General features: G+C 45.6%; 1 protein-coding gene across 2 annotated transcripts in view; it reads left to right on the plus strand.

The window, feature by feature from the left end:
• Positions 1 to 16,649, plus strand: part of SLC7A7 (solute carrier family 7 member 7) — a 35,450-nt gene that overhangs the window by 2,350 nt on the left and 16,451 nt on the right. Inside the window, exons 1-2 of one of the 2 annotated variants that reach the window (XM_079767878.1) lie at positions 1,077 to 1,577; positions 2,616 to 3,158. In XM_079767878.1, coding sequence (XP_079624004.1) covers positions 2,660 to 3,158 — 499 coding nt within the window. In that variant the 5' untranslated portion in view covers positions 1,077 to 1,577; positions 2,616 to 2,659. Of the gene's footprint in view, positions 1 to 1,076; positions 1,578 to 2,615; positions 3,159 to 16,649 lie in introns of those variants that run through there. The other variant, XM_079767877.1, reaches the window with a different exon arrangement.

Below are 16,649 nucleotides of genomic sequence, written 5' to 3' on the forward strand. Positions count from 1 at the left end.
TTCTCATACGGTCCTGAGAATAGCAGTATTATAATTTCTTTAATGCATTTGAAATTAAGGAAGAAATGTAAAGAAGATTACATGAAGGTGGGAAAAAGTAAGGTGGGGATTAGATTATAGGTTAAGGTTATGTGCATTCTTGAGGGTAGTCATTCTTAGAAGGAGGTCCTAAAAGGGTGGGCATATACTAAAAGGAGGGGCATTTCAAAGGTGTGTTACCTATATGTGTAGAAGCAATGTACAGGGCTTGCTTAAGCCAAAGATAAGCCTTTTAGTAAAGAAGTTATATACCTATATATAGGGGTGTGACTATCTAACATGACTTGCCTAGTTAGGAATTTATGATTAGATTATCCTGTGAGGTTGCTTTTCATATAATCTTTTTTTTTTTTTTTTCATCCACAGATTTCAGACATTTGTGAGGGTGGCTTGGGAGAAGCAAGATCTCTGGGAAGGCTAACGTCTGGATCACTCTCTTGGTTTAAAAATAAATTTTAAGGGGCTAGGATGGGAGGGTGTAGGGTAAAGATAAGGTCCCTGGGACTTTTGTTCTCCGGTAGAATAACCAAAGAGGGTTTTTAGAAACGTTGTGGAAAGGGACAGGTAGTTGCATTTCAGAAGGGATAGAATGTATTTCCTTTGGCAAAAGAGACACCAAATACCATATTTAACTAGACTATAAAGGTAAAATAATCTATGATTTCCAAAAAACACTCTACTTTTTCTTTCTGTTCTGGGTCTGTATGTTCAGGGAAATCTTATTTCCCCATATTTTCAGGAAATTGGAGTTAACTTGTATTTGGGGAGGTGTTTACAAGAATTATGCTTCCCCAAAGATCCTGGTATGTCTTTTTAAAGATGAAAGGGCACATGGAAGGGGAGGGGATACAGCCAGAGGTTTGGGTATAATTTTTTTGACCTGGTTTCCTTGGAAGTAGCTTGAGGCTCAGCCGCGGGGTACTGGCCCAAGTTCAGGGGCAGCCACTCCTCACTCGCGGGGAAGTGTGCAGAGTTCTCCTCTTAGGACGGCCAGTCACGAGGTGCAGGGATTGCACTCACACTTCCTCTAATCCCAGCGCATGAACAACCCTTCGGAGTGGAGTCACGTTGTGCAATCCTCCTGCCTTTCTTGCTTGGGGTGAGAGAGAAGTGGGCTAGGGTAGGGCCCTTCTCAGCCACTGCCGGGGCCTTATCAGGGCTCATTTGCTAGGGGACAGTTTCCCCGGGGCTTCAGAGCCATGCCCAGCTGCCAGTCCCTTTGTTCTGTTCCTTGTCAAAGGAGATTCCTGAGGGAGCGCCTTTCTTATCTCGGAAAGTGCTGAGCCCAGAGCTCCTCGCTGCCCTTTTTTTCCAGGGGTGAGGGGCCAGTGAACCTTGGACCCAGACAGTTGCTTAATACTCCTCTCCCCCGCCCTCATCCCCTCCGCCCTTCTTGACTTCTTGATTTGACTTAAGTCCGTAAGCACTTGGCCGGCCATTCCTTTCACTGCTGGCTGAGGAGGAGGAGTGGTCAGAGCGCAGCTCCTGGCCTCCCCTGGCTGCTGCCTCCGCAGGAACCTGCTTACACCTCTGGCCAGGTAGTGCGCGCTGCCCACTCTCTCTTTCAGCCCCGCTCACTTGCCCCCAGCCCCCTTGGCTGCTGCGCAGAGTCTGGCCACTTGCTCTCCCCAGCGCCTCGAGCCCTAGTATCTCTCCACTCGCTTGGCCAGCCTCGCCTGTCTTTCTCTCAGCGGCCTCCTGCTCTGCGGAGCCCGGCATCAGCTGCCCCACTTCAGCTGTTTCTTGGCCTTGGCTTTCGGTGGGTGCTGGATCTCCCGGGAAGGGAGTGGCCACCAGCGGACTCCAATCATGTCTAGGTTGGGCTGCACATTGGGATCACCCTTTTCCCATTCATACTGTTGGGGGTGATGCAGCTGTGCTGACGAGAGGGCCTTGGTGGCAGGGGGTCTGAAATACGGACGGATGGGAGAGGTGTCTGGGGAAGGAGAAGACTAGCCTGTCTTCTTTCAGGGTCAGGTGAGGCTGCTGGGACTTGGCTAGGGTTGAGGGCTTCACCTCCGCAGGTGATGGCTGTGGGTTTCCAGCAAGGAATCTCCGAAGCCTTTATGTTTGCCAGAGCTAGAATCCTTGGGGGGGAAAAGGGCCGTGTTGTGAGGAGAACCCACCGATGATTTGCTTGCAAGGTTGGCTCCTCGTGCTGCATCCTCAGCACGGGTGAGAGGGGAGTCTGAAATTGGAGGCGAGGCAGACCTTTTTGAGGTAAGGCAGGAAAATGCCAGCTCAAATCACTGTGCTTACACCTGGTAACTGCCAGATGATTGCCCTCATGCCTGCCTCTTGTCACAGCAGGCTCCGATAGAACCAGGACTCAGCTTTCTATTTTGTAAATCAGGTAGGCAGCACCAGCCTCACGATCCTCTCTCTGGGGAATGATTCACGTTGGGGCTGTTTTGATGAGCCAGAGCCCCCACGAGAAGAAGAGTTTAATGGGTGGGAAGCAAGAGAGAGGTCTCTGCCCTGGTAGGTGGAGCGGGTTGCCCATACTGGCCCCTATGGGGGCAGCATTCCATGGAATTGCCAACCACCTGATGTGTATCTTCATCGTTCTTCCTTAGAGGGCCATGCCAGGAAGCTGGTGAAGCCCTTCTTCCCCTCCGCCATGGTGAACGGTGTGAAGTATGAAGTGGCCTCCCAGCACACGGGGGATGCCTCCCCTTTGGCGGAGGAGGCCCGCTCAGGGTCCCAGCAGGTGAAGCTGAAGAAGGAGATCTCGCTGCTGAACGGCGTGTGCCTGATTGTGGGGAACATGATTGGCTCGGGCATCTTTGTGTCCCCCAAGGGCGTGCTCATGCACAGTACCTCCTTTGGCCTCTCCCTGGTCATCTGGGCTGTTGGGGGCATCTTCTCTGTCTTTGGGGCCCTTTGCTATGCGGAACTGGGCACCACCATTAAGAAGTCTGGGGCCAGCTATGCCTACATCCTCGAGGCCTTCGGGGGACTCCCTGCCTTCATCCGACTCTGGACCTCCCTCCTCATCATCGAGCCCACCAGCCAGGCCATCATCGCCATCACCTTTGCCAACTACATGGTGCAGCCCATCTTCCCGAGCTGCTTTGCCCCCTACGCTGCTGGCCGCCTGCTGGCAGCTGCCTGCATCTGTAAGTGGGGCTGGGGCAGGAGGTGTTGAGGGGAGCGCCAGGGCAGAGGCCTGGATGTGAGTCCAGTCAGCTGGTGAGAAGGAGACGGGAAGAAATGCATGCCTCTGGAAATGCTTTTATTTAAAAACATTTTTAATGTATGCTTTGTGTGAAAATTCGAACAGTGCCAAAGTGTAAAAAACCCACCAGTTTACCTTTTGCCCAGCTGCCCATGGTAAGCATCATTAGCAGTTTGTGTGCCCTTCCTGATTTTTTCTTGCTCCTTCAGATGTAGTTTTGTTCTATGGTTTACAAAAAGGAATCATAGTCCACATATAATTCTACAGTGTGCTTTTCTCCAGGAATTTATCAGTGACATTCTTTTCTATTTATAGATCTACTTTTAAAAAAATGCTTCATGTTATTCCATGTTAATTTTAAGAATATTGCTTATTTAAATATTAGGTCCTCGGTTAATGGCCATTTAAGTTAGTTCCAACTTTTCCAGTCTTACAGGGAATGCTCCAGTGAATATCTTTTTGCATATGTGTGAGTTTTGCTGTCGGCTAGATTATTAAAACTATTATAGATGATATGGTAGGTTGACTTACTGGTGAAACTAATTTTAGGATATGCTGCTCTTGGGGACCCCTCAAATGTAGATAGATAGTCACATGTCTGTGTAGAGCAAGGATTATTCCATCTAAGTATAATTTCTAAGAAAGCTGCATCCCTTTAAACACCAGAATTCTCTTATTTCAACCATCTTTGTTGAAATATCTTTAAAACCAGTGCTATGTCTGCTTGCCTTAATAACTGGACATTTCTTTTGGTGACTTGGGATTACCATTGCATATCTCAATTCTTGTATGATTATGAGGCCTTCCCAGGCCAGCAGGGTGGGTGGGGATGATCGCTTGCTCCTCAGTGGCCTTATGCTGCGGGCCTAACGTCAGTTCATCAGGTTTTATTCTTTTCTGATTTTGATCTGTCATCTCTGACAGCTGTCATTCCTTGATTCTGGCATTGTGCCTACTTCCATCAGCCATCCCCTTTTTAATATGCTGCTTCTAATTTGGGAATAGAGGTGTACTCAAACTCTTGTACACCCACATACACGCACACGCACACGTACACTCTTGTACAGATACATGCAAAGTAGCCACAATTATCATTAGTTTGCAGAGCTCCCAGTGAATAGAAGACAGAGTTTTGTGCATGGATTTATGACATGTATTTGAGACAACTCTGGTAGAGTGAAGAGTGCACCAGGCTTTGTTTGAGACTGGGCTCAGTAACCGGGGGACCTTACGCAAGGTAGAGTGACCGTTCACTTCCAGGCTCCTGCAAGAATGAAATCAGATTCAGTGAAAACCATAAATCATGACTTCGATGTTACATAAATTATTATATTTAAAATTAGTATATCTCTTGGCTGCTAATAGGACTTCGTCCTATCTCTAGTAACATCAGAGGCACAGAGATCTGGGAGAAGGTCAGAAGGACAACCAAGATTGTAAGAATTTAAGGACATGTGAGTTTCTTCCTTCAACTATTGCTTAGTGAGTACCCAGGACAAGTCAGATGCTGAGACTTCTGAGGACCTTCTGTCCAGATATGGCCTATGCAGTAAATCTCTATTTAACCATAATCATGCAGGAGGAAACCAAGAAGGAGAAAACCAGGAGGGAGACAGACATGCTAACAAAGAATTGTCATGCGAGATAATAGGTGTAGTGATAAAGGCACCATAGGAGCACGCAGGGCAACTTTCTCCTTGTGGGGAGGAGAGCTTAGGAAGGCATCACAGAGACTACAATGTCTGAGCTGAATTTTGAAAAGATATGTAGCTGTCTTCTAGGACATTTCTCACAGGGGTAACTGCACGGAAAAAGGTGTGGAGTGCCAAAAGGTTCAGAGAATTGCAGGTAGTTGGTAGACCTGGAATGTGGAGTACGAGACAGGGGAGGAGATAAGGACTGGAAATACAGCCTAGGGTCAGCTCAAGGAGGGTTTTATACGGTGCCTAAACAGGTTAGACTTTATTTTGGAGATAGGGGGGAGCTAACAATTTTAAGTGGGGAAGTACAATTTGCTTGGAGGAACTCTGGTGGACATGTGGAGAGTGTTTTTGGAAAGAGAGACAAGGTAGGGAGACCGGTTTAGGGAGCTAAAACCTGAGTCCATATGAAGTTGGTGGAGGCCTGCCCTCTGGGCAGGGCCTTTGGAACTGAGATGAGGGGGTAGATACAGAAATCGTTATAAGGTGGAATTTCTAGGACTTCTGGATGTGGGGGTGTGTAGGAGCTCTTTGAGGTGATGTTAAGGATTCAAGCTTGGGCAGATGGAAGGTGATGGGCTGCCATCTGAAATAGGGAAGGTGGTGATGAGGGGGCATCTGGGGCTTCTGTAGGGCTGCTCAGGAGGCCCTTCCATGAGCAGTGCCTTCCTTGGGTCATCATGACCCAGAGTTGATCATTTTCTCACCAATTGAGTTTCACCCAGAAAAGAGGCTGATGTGTATAAATGATAATGTTTATTAAATGTACATTGGTGAGCATACACATGTAATTTCTAAATTCCAGAGGGCATGTGTTCACTATCAAGGCATGTGGAGGGTATATAGCACATGGTACTCCTTTCTAGTACCATGGCCACTGGGAAACCAATCTGGTAATTGGGGAGTTACTTGCAGGGCATGAAATGAGAATGAAGGAAGAATGTTTCGACTATTCAGAAACAATTTACTGCTTGTGGTGGGGTCCATAAAACATGGAGCGGAAAGACAGAGCTCCTGCTGTAGGGAACTCATCGTGTGGTGGGGACTGGCAAAAGTAGTAAATTAAACATATTGTATATGCTGAGTGCTAGGAGTAGGGTGGCGTGTAGCTTATTTAGGAAGTGATTTCTGCACTTGACACTGAAGGATGAAAAGGAGTCAGAAGTGGGAGAAACACCCACTTACATGACCTTCAAGGCCCACTTCATCTGATTTCTTTGACTCATCCCAGACTTCTCCCCACCCCTTTCTCTGCTCCGGCTATACTGTTTGTCTTGATTTTCTCTCTCTCTCTTTTTTATTTATTTATTTATTTATTTATTTATTTTTTTAAAATATATTTTATTGATTTTTTGCAGAGAGGAAGAGAGAGGGATAGAGAGTTAGAAACATCGATGAGAGAGAAACATCGATCAGCTGCCTCTTGCACACCCACTACTGGGGATGTGCCCGCAACCAAGGTACATGCCCTTGACCGGAATCGAACCTGGGACCCTTGAGTCCGCAGGCCGACGCTCTATCCACTGAGCAAAACCGGTTTCGGCTTCTCTCTCTCTTTTTAAAAAAAATTTAAAAAATACATATTTTTATTGCTTTCATAGAGGAAGGGAGAGGGAGAGAGAGAGAGAAACATCAATGGTGAGAATCATTGATTGGCTGTCTCCTGCATGTCCTCTACTGGATTGAGCCCACAACCCGGGCAAGTGCCCTTTACTGGAATCAAACCCGGGACCCTTCAGTCCACAGGCTGATGCTCTATCCACTGAGCCAAACCAGCCAGGGGCTGTCTTGATTTTCTTTCAATTTTCCTGGTTTGTTCCTGCTTTTGGGGTCTTGTATTTGGGGAACAATTTTTGTTCCTTTTGCTATATACCTTCAGAACTTCTTACTTCACCCCATTCATATCTTTGCACAAATATTACCTTATCAGAGATCTATCCTACTTAAAGTCATGGCTCTCAGTCTCCCACTTGCTTTTTTGGATTAATCCTCACCTGAGGATATTTTTTACATTGATTTTTAGAGAGAGTGGAAGGGACACAGAGAGAGAAACATCGATGTGAGATCAAAGTACCCATTGGCTGACTCCTGAACACAACCCAGGCATGCTCCCTGACTGGGAATTGAACCAGCAACCTTTCGGCACAGGGAAGGACACCCAACCACCTGAGCCACACAGGTAGGGCTATCCTTTCATCTTGAATGTAAACATCATAAGAATAGGGACTTTGTTTTGCTCACTGCTGAATCTCTGGCACTTAGTACAGTGTCTGTTGTCTGGAAGGTACTCAATAAATATCTGTTGATGAGGAAAGGGCAAGGACATTCTAGATACAGGGAAAGGCAATGTAAAGGCACAAAGGTGAGAAGAATGTTTGTGGAGGATTGTGGGATGTGAGAGAACAAAGGAAGGCAAGGGGCTAAAGCTTGAGACAAACCTTCCTAGAGGGTTTAGATTTTATTTTAAAGCATGTGAGGAGTCATTGAAGGGTTCTAAGCAGGGGAACCATGTAGCTGGGTTGGGACAGAAGAACAAGGCTGAAGATAGAGACCCTGATAGGAAGCTCTCCTGGAAATACAGGCAGGAAATGACAAAGGCCTGAATTAGGGCAATGGCAGTGGGGATATGGCTTATTCAGGAGATGATGTTTCTGGGAAAGGACAGATGGGAGAGTGATTTAATTATTTTTTATTATTTTTAAAAAATATATTTTTATTGATTTTAGAGAGGAAGGGAGAGGGAGAGAGAGAGAGAGAAACATTAATGATGAGAAAGAATCATTGATCACATCCCCTACTGGGGATCGAGCCTACAACCCTGGCATATACCCTTGACTAGAACTGAACCCGGGACTCTTCAGTCCGCAGGCCAACGCTCTATCCACTGAGCCAAACCGGCCAGGGCTGGGAGAGTGATTTAGAAGTTATAATCAGTATAACCAATGACATTTATTGGGATGTCTGGCCTAAGGAAGAGGTAGGTGATGTTCACCAGCCTGTAAGTTCTGTGCCATATAGAGTGTGAGCCTGTCTTATGATCCACTGTATCCCCAGCAAAGAAACAAAGAGAGGAACTCAATTAATGTTCCCTGAATGAAGAGATGTGGTTTCTGGCTTGGGCAATCAGTAGGTGCTGGCATAATTTATAAGGAGGGGGATGCAATCATGTTGAATTTGAAATTTATTTGTAAGATAGTAGGCAGATGTGCCTATTTGGAGCTCAAGAAGAGATGGGGCTGGAGAATGAGCATTCACCAAATATTCATGAAGTGCTTGCCATCCTCCCAGCACGGATCATTGTCTTTATGGAGCTGTCAGTGTGTGTGTGTGCTAGTGGAAGGCTAGGGTAGGCAACACTACACAAGATTACAATGGATTATGATGCGTGTTTTGATTTGTGAGATGCAAGGAGCCACAGGAGGAGACCTGAACTAGCCTAGGAGTTTAGAAACTCTCCTTAAGGAAGTTTAACATGATACCTGAATGAAGAAAAATTAACCAAGAATAGAGAGGGGAGAGGAGTCTCTCAGGCAGCAAGAACAGAATGTATGAAAACTTGCAGACAAGAAAGAAGGACATCTTCGAGACACTGTAAGGAGGTCAGGGTGGGCTACAGTATTGAGTTTAAGGTAGAAAATGTAGAAGTAGAGGGAGGGACCAAGGTTAAGGGAGGAGTTTATGGAAAAGACTTAAGCCTGCCTTAGCTTGGTTTGGGGGTATTTTCTGGAACAGTTGGGTGAAATAGCTTTTATTTTTTAAATATATTTTTATTGATTTCAGAGAGGAAGGGAGAGGGAGATAGAGATAGAAACATCAATGATGAGAGAGAATCATTGATTGGCTGCCTCCTGGGGATTGAGCCCACAACCTGGGCATGTGCCCTTGACCAGAATCAAACCCGGGCCCCTTCAGTCTCCAGGCTGACCCTCTATCCACAGAGCCAAACCGGCTAGGGTGGGTGAAATATCTTTACCCTGCAATAAGGTGTTCTCCATGGTTGGAGTGTTTGGGTACCTTGAGTCAGCATTTCTCTCCCTGGAACAGTGCAGAGGATACCTTCATTCCTTGGGAGGCAGCAGTCATGGTGGTTAAGAGCATGGAATCAGGCAGACTACATTTATTAGCCTCAGTTTCCTCATCTTTATAATGGGGTCTTTATCTCATAGAGGCATGATCTCTATTTCTGCCATACTTTCACCCTTTTCTGTTTAAACAGTGACCATTTCAAGAGAACTTTCAATAAAGGTTTCTGCTTTTGTCAGAGTGGCTTACTGTCCCTCTATAGGTATAATCTTCCTTTAGAACTGATGAATTACAGCTCTAGATAGGCTAGCATTGCAACAGTCCTAGAAATCACCAATTATTATGTAGGTCTGTGATTTTCAACCTTTTTTATGGCACACATAAACTAATTATTAAAATTATGTGGCACACCAAAAGATAGATTTTTTGCCGATCTGACCAAAAAATAGGTATAATTTTGATTCATTCACACCAGATGGCTGTTGTGTTTGTTGTAATTTTTTTTATTTGACAGTCTAAGGGAAAAGAGATCAGTGCCCTTGACTAAATAGTCAGATATTGCATATTTAAAAAATTCTTGCAGGCCCTAGCTGGTTTGGTTTAGTGGATGGAGCCTGCAGACTGAAGGGTCCTGGGTTCAATTCTAGTCAAGGGCTTGTGCGGGAGGCAACCAATGTATCTCTCTCACATTGATGTTTCTCTCTCTCTCTCTCTCTCTCTCCCCTTCCCTTCCACTCTTTCTAAAAAAATCAATGGAAAAATATCTTTGGGTGAAGGATTAACAAAACAAAAAAGGAGAGGGAGAGAGAGAGGTGGGGGAGAGAGAGAGAGAAAATTGCTGGCTTAGGTACATTTTTTGTGTGCGCATGGATGACTTTACTCACTTTTGACTTCATTGTCAGGGTAATCACATGTTGCCCTTTCTGCCAGAAATTCTTTCTCCCCTCCTCCAACCCCAGCACCAGCCTCCATATACTAGTACTCAGTGCCAGTAACAGTGGTCCTGGTACCCATCTGCACCCCTTCACTGCCCCAGGCTGGATGGGTTACCTGGCAATGACTTTCATTCTTATAATTGCCCATGTTCACTTTTCTGTGAAGGCTGGGGCCTGGGTATTAATCACAGAGCCTGTACAGGCCTGGATCACAGTGGGTGCCCAGGACTTGCTTCAATGGGTGGATTAATTAATTCTGAGTTTGGAAGGACCCTTCCCAAGCAGAGAGGTATGCAGACGGCCCTTCCTGAGGCTGATTATTCTGTTTTTCCAGAGTTCTTTGAGGTCACTCCAGATCCCTGCAGCCATTACCTGAGGGAGATAATCCCACTCCCAGGCTCACATCCCCGAATCCAGACAGGAAGGCACATGGAGTGGTGGAATGTAAACATTTGGAGCCGGCCTGAGTGACTTCAGTTTTTAATTGTAAGATGAAGATAACACACCTACTTTTAGTTTGACACTAGCTCTGAGATCGGAAAGGAGGGCTGAGACTCTCCTTCCTCTGCAGGAGTCAGGGCTAGGTGTCCAGAAGTCCAGCTCCACCCAACGGCCCTTTCTTCGGAGCTGACATGCTTTGGCCCACTGCTAGCAGCGTTGGGTCATTCTGCTGCTGCTTACACGTGCCCATCACATGGTCTAGTTTTTTTTTTTTTTGTCTAGTTTCTTGCCTTTCGCTGACAGGATATTTTACCTCCTGTGTCTTCAATCTGCCTGTTATACCAGTCAGCCAGCAACACATCTCCAGGGTCCCCTGTGAACAGACAGACTACTGAGTCTTTGTGCCCCTGACACTTGACCTTAGTGACTTGCATGTAGCAGGTGCTTCAAGAAATGTTGACTGGATGAATGAACAGAAGATATGTTTCCAGATTCAGCTTAGTTGAGAGGGGCTGAGTGCTTTTGGCTCTCAGGGTGGTGGTGGTGGGGGCTATGGGGGCAGTTGCAGGAATTGGGCAGAGGGGAAGGCAGACAGTTTATACTGAGTCTGCTAACTCTACTTGGGGACTATAAAGGACTTCAGATCTCTGTATATTTGTCTGAAAGCTTTGGCCACATGTCCCCTGCAGCTGTTCCTGGTACTAGAATGACTGACTTCGTGTCCTTGTGGCTAATGAGATGGAACAGCCAGATACTGGGCCCCCAAATGATATTTGCCCTTTGCACTTTATTCTTGGAAGCTGGTTATCGCTCCCGGAGGGGTTTTCCCAAGAGTCATTTTAAGTTCATGGTGGGGAAACTTTCATTTCATGTTCCACATTCACAGCAACAAAGAAGCTGGAGTCAGAGTCTTGGGTTCTCTCTGACGTGGGGTCAGTGTGAACTTTGGAGCAAACTTCCATCAACAGCGAGGGTGGAGAGTCCTGTGCTGGTTTGATCCTCAAGGCTCTTCAGGGGTTCACCCTTGGTCTCTTCCTTTATATGTTCTCGTTCTCTCGGCCTCGGCAGAGCCTAGAGGGAAGTTGGGGAAGGAGTCAGGGACAGTGGGTCCCAACCCTGGCTGTACATTGAAATTACCTGGGAGGTTTAAAAAATACCCACGGCCCTTCCTCTCCCTCCCTGTTCCCCCAACCAAATAAATCTGCACCACTGGGTAGAAGAGTGAGAACTGGCTTGGAGAATGTGAACTGAAGAAGTAGAAAGTTGCTGCTCAGGAGAACGGATGGGGAGCTTGGGAAGAGAGCTTCTCAATTGTCACGGAGCCTTAGGATCACTGGGGGAGCTTGGAAAACATGCTGATGCCGGGGTTCCACTTCAATTTCTGACTTCACTGCCTGGGTGGGGCCCGAGATTGGACTTTGTTAAAACTTGTCAAGTGAGGCCAATGTGCAGCCAGGATAGAGAAGCGCTGAGTTAAGGGAAGGGTTTAGTTCTGTATGTAATTACTTAAGGTAGCACACCTGCAGCAGGCAGGCCATCAAATTTCCCTGGGAACTCTGCCACAGATCCCTGCATCCGAACTCCGGAGGTGGAACGCCAAAGCTGTCGGTTAACATCCCTCAGGTGATTCTGATGCTCACTCAGGCTTGGGAAGAGAGCTTCTCAATGGTCACTGTGCCTTAGGGCAGTGATGGCGAACCTCTGACACACATGTCAGTGCCATTTCTGATGACACGCGGCTGCTGAGGTGGCCGCATGCCGAGGATGAAACATTTATGTTATTTAAACTATAAATATCGCGAAATAATGTTTTTTCCTCAAAGTGACACACTACCCGAGTTATGCTCAGTTTTTTGGCGAAGTTTGACATACCAAGCTCAAAAGGTTGCCCATCACTGCCTTAGGGGTTCAGTCCCAGGAGGCAGAATAGGAGGCATCTGATTCAGTGACCTAGATGCTCTCACCCATGATGCCCGAGGAAGCGAAATGGTTTTCTAGCCTGAAAGGTAAGAGTTTGAGGTCTGCTTTCTGAGAGTTATAAAAGCACCTAGGAAGAATGGAAGAAATAATACCTCAAGGAAGCCAGGAAGGGAAAGGGAATTGTAAGGTGTAGAGAGTATCCTAAACCAGCTTTAGGGAACACAAACAAATCAGGCAGTACAGAAAAGGAGGAAAAACTTGCAATGCCTGGCTTTAGGCAACAGATCTGAGACTTTTTCAGAGAATATAAATCTGATACTTCTATGGAAACAGCAGTGGTAGAATGTTCTGGAGACATATGGGTACTAGCAGGCCTGGGCGTACCGATTAAGGAGCATGGCTGTCCCCTGAGAGACGTGTTTTTTTTTTTTTTTTTAAAGATATATTTTTATTGATTTCAGAGAGAGGAAAGGAGGGGGAGAGAGATATAGAAGCATCAATGATAAGAGAATCATTGATCGGCTGCCTCCTGCACACCCTCCACTGGAGATCAAGCCTACAACCTGGGCATGTGCCCTGACTGGGAATCGAACTGTAACCTCCTATTTCATAGGTTGACGCTCAACCACTGAGCCATGCCGGCCGGGCATGTGTGGTTTTTCTTGAGCAACATATGATGAAAAGCTTATTCACACCAGTTAAGCCTACAGACCCCCATCCTGCCAAGTCCTGTGGGATGAATGGCGTCACTAGTCAGAAGACACCTGAGGTGTGTCATGTGACTTTGCAATTCAAGATAGTGAAGTGAGTGGCAGGTAGAATTTTCATCTCACTGTCAACTGAAGGCTGTGTATGTGAAGGAAAAGAAGAACAGAGAGCAGACTGCCTGATTGTAAATGCTAAGATACCAGAAAGGTGGACTCTGGCAAGGGACAGAGCAGATTTCTTAGGGATTGGAAGAGATGTGTTTAATAAGGCTTTAAAGTGAAATTTTAAAGGAAAGGATAAAATGCACAGATTATAGTATAAATCTGGGTATTTTGGAGACTTTGAGGTATTATACAGAAAGGAGAATAAATATGGAAAATTTGCTCAGTAATGCATTTGTAGAAAATAGGATAGAAGATGGGGAGTGATGTTTTAGACTCACATCTATAAACATTTAAGGCTAATAAACTTATTTGTTTTTTACTTTTACTGCAAGGTAGAAACAATTTCATATTTGATTAGAATATGACATAAAAGAGTATATTTTGTTAAAAAATGATGGGTTTACCAGAAGAGCTGAGACTAATGTGTTTGTATATCAAAGAGAGATGTGCTTGTACGAGGCCCTGCTATAATAAGGGATGCCTACTCTCTCTGGGCAAGGTCAGGTTTTGATTCTTTTGATTGCAGTGAGAGGGAAATTTCACTACACTAGCATACAGAGACCTGTCAAAGGATTTTACTTCCCCAGCGAATGTAATGAACAGGACCAGCCAATTCTGCTTGCAGCTCTTCCAATTTCTTCTTACAGCTAAACGGAAGTTACAGATATGTGGCCCACCTCTTAGAAAGGCACAAAGACACCAGCCTCTGGTAATCCTATCTGCTTACATTGAGAAGAATTATTACATGGTGTTGTCAGAGGCTCTAGGATCCACTTAGGGAATTTTCCTGAAGGTCTCTCATAGCAATAGTGCATGGAAATAGATCCTCACCCTAAGGGAAGAAGCATGGTGAACAGAACAAGAGGATAAGAGCAAAAAGAGGTAGGAATGATGTAAGTGTGGACATACACTGAGTGGCCAGATTATTATGACCACCTGACGTTTGTAGGCAAATTAGCTATACACTGCATCGTATGGGATATGGAAGCCGAAGGCCTGTTCGAACACCTCTGCTGTCTGCAGTTACCAAGATAAAACGTCTCCAATTCGCACAGGAACACAAGGATTGGACAGTCGAGCATTGGAAAAAAGTCATGTGGTCCGATGAATCACGTTTCCACTTGCATCATGCAGATGGCAGAGTGAGAATTTCACGGAAACAGCATGAAAGCATGCATCCCACATGCATGAGTACAACCCTTCAAGCTGGTGGGGGCAGTGTTATGGTTTGGGGCATGTTTTCCTGGCATGATTTGGGCCCTTTAATTCGTGTGGGACAACGCTGAATAGTACAACATACCTAAGTATCGTTGCTGATCAAGTTCATCCTATCATGTTGATGGCATATCCCAATGGAGATGTCTTCTTCCAACAAGACAATGTGCCATGCCATGGTGCTCGTATTGTGCAGGAGTGGTTTCAAGAACATGAGGGAGACTTTACCTTGCTTAGGTGGCCCCCACAATCACCAGATCTCAATCCAATTGAGCATTTGTGGGACAAAGTTAAAAGAGCCATCAGGCAGCTGGTTCCACAACCATCAAATCTCACAGAACTGGACAGTGCTATTCATCAGGCATGGTGTCAGATTCCTCACATCACCTTTCAACATCTCGTGGAGTCAATGCCAAGAAGAATCGCCGCAGTATTGAAGGCAAAAGGTGGCCCAACGAAGTACTGAAGGGGTGGTCATAATAATCTGGCCACTCAGTGTAGATTGCACACTGTCAGATCAGAGGGAGACTATTTTGCTGTCTTACTGAAGATTACAAAGTTTGTACAAAATGGAAAATATGGTAGTAATAGAAACCTCAAGTCCCTGAGCATCTTTTGCTAAAGTTAGTAGCCTTCTATTAAAAACAGTACCTCTATAAATTTTTAAAAATGGTTTATTATGGCTCTGGTTGGGTGGCTCAAATGGTTGGGGCATCCTCCTGTACACCAAAAAGGTTGCGGGTTCGATCCTGGTTGAGCTTGTTTGGGAGGCAACCGATTGATATTTCTCTTTCACATTGATGTTTTCCTCCCTCCCTCCCTCCCTCCTTCCTCTCTCCCTCCTTTCCTCTCTTGCTCTCTAAAATCAATAAACATATCATTGGGTGAGGCTTTTTAAAAAAAAGTTTATTATGGAAACTTTCAAACATATCCAAAAGTAGAGTGAACAATATGATGAACTCCCAGGGTTCATGAATGACAATCAACATTGTTTTATCTATACTTACCCCACTAGATTATTATTACCCCTGACCCCACTAGATTATTATTATTATTATTATTATTATTATTATTATTATTATTTGCTTTTTTAAACTGCTTTATTAACTTCACAGTATGTAATGAGCATCTTCCCATGCAATAGGTAAACTCCCCTGCTGACAGAAACTTACAAATTGGGTCAAAACACAACATTCAGTTTAGAAACTGGTAAAAGGAGACCCACTGGAAACAAGCAACACCAACAGGTTCACAGTGAAGGCACATCACGAACATGTAAGTTTAGGAAACAGGTGTATCTCCCTATTAACTTCAGGGAAAACATCAGGACTCAAGGCGTAAGGCAAAACTCATCGTGATGGTCATGGTGAGGGGGTCAGTGCTAACTGCCCGCAGACTTTGACTTAACTGCTTTCCCTCATGTTTTCCATCAGCTGTCTCATCTCTTCCCAATCCTTTCCGTGTTCTCTGTCTCATCCTTGCCTGCGGCTCTCCATGCCTCTGCCCCATCCCATCTGTACTGCAGGATGGGCTGCCCAAGGGGGAGCCACCCATGATTTCCTCCCAGCACACACTGTTCACCAGCTTCCAAAGGGAGGGCCAAGGCTCTCCTTTATTAGCACCTTGCTCCTTTTCATCCTTTGTTTCATTTTCCTGTTTGGCATTTTCCATGTTGAGATTTTTTTTTTAATTGCTTGTTCCTCTTCGGACGCCCTTACTCCTGGGCCTATCCTCCTCTGAATCTTGCAGTGAGTGCTTGGCAGTGACAGTTGGACCCTCAGACCTGCTCCTCTTCGCATCTGCCTCCTACTCTTGGGGTTCCCCTGGTCTGTGGGCCCTCAGGGCACAGAGAGCAGCAACCGAGAAGAGTGCGAGTTATCTCCGAGTCTGACACACGCACTAGCAAGGTGCTACCACACTAGATTATTTAAGGTAAATCCAAGACATCAAGTCATTGAAGCTGTACAGGCTTCGATATGAATCTCAAAAGGATAAGGACTTATTTATTATTATTATTAAACATAACCAGGGAAATGAGGAATCCTTGTGAGGAAGTGACTTTGCTTGTTCAGTTTTTGTATCTCCCAGAAAAAGAAATGCTAGGTTTCCTCTGAAATACACTCTACTTTTTTTTTTAAATAATAAATCTTTATTGTTCAGATTATTACAGGTGTTCCTCTTCCCCCCCCCCCCCATAGCTCCCCTCCACCTGATTCCCCACCCCACCCCATACCCTTACCCCCCGCCACTGTCTTCATCCATAGGTGTAAGATTTTTGTCCAATCTCTTCCTGCACCCCTCAGACCCCCTGCCCCCTGAGAATTGT

The sequence above is a fragment of the Cnephaeus nilssonii genome (genome assembly GCF_951640355.1).
Source record: "Cnephaeus nilssonii genome assembly, chromosome: 4".
Taxonomy (NCBI): Eukaryota; Metazoa; Chordata; class Mammalia; order Chiroptera; family Vespertilionidae; genus Cnephaeus; species Cnephaeus nilssonii.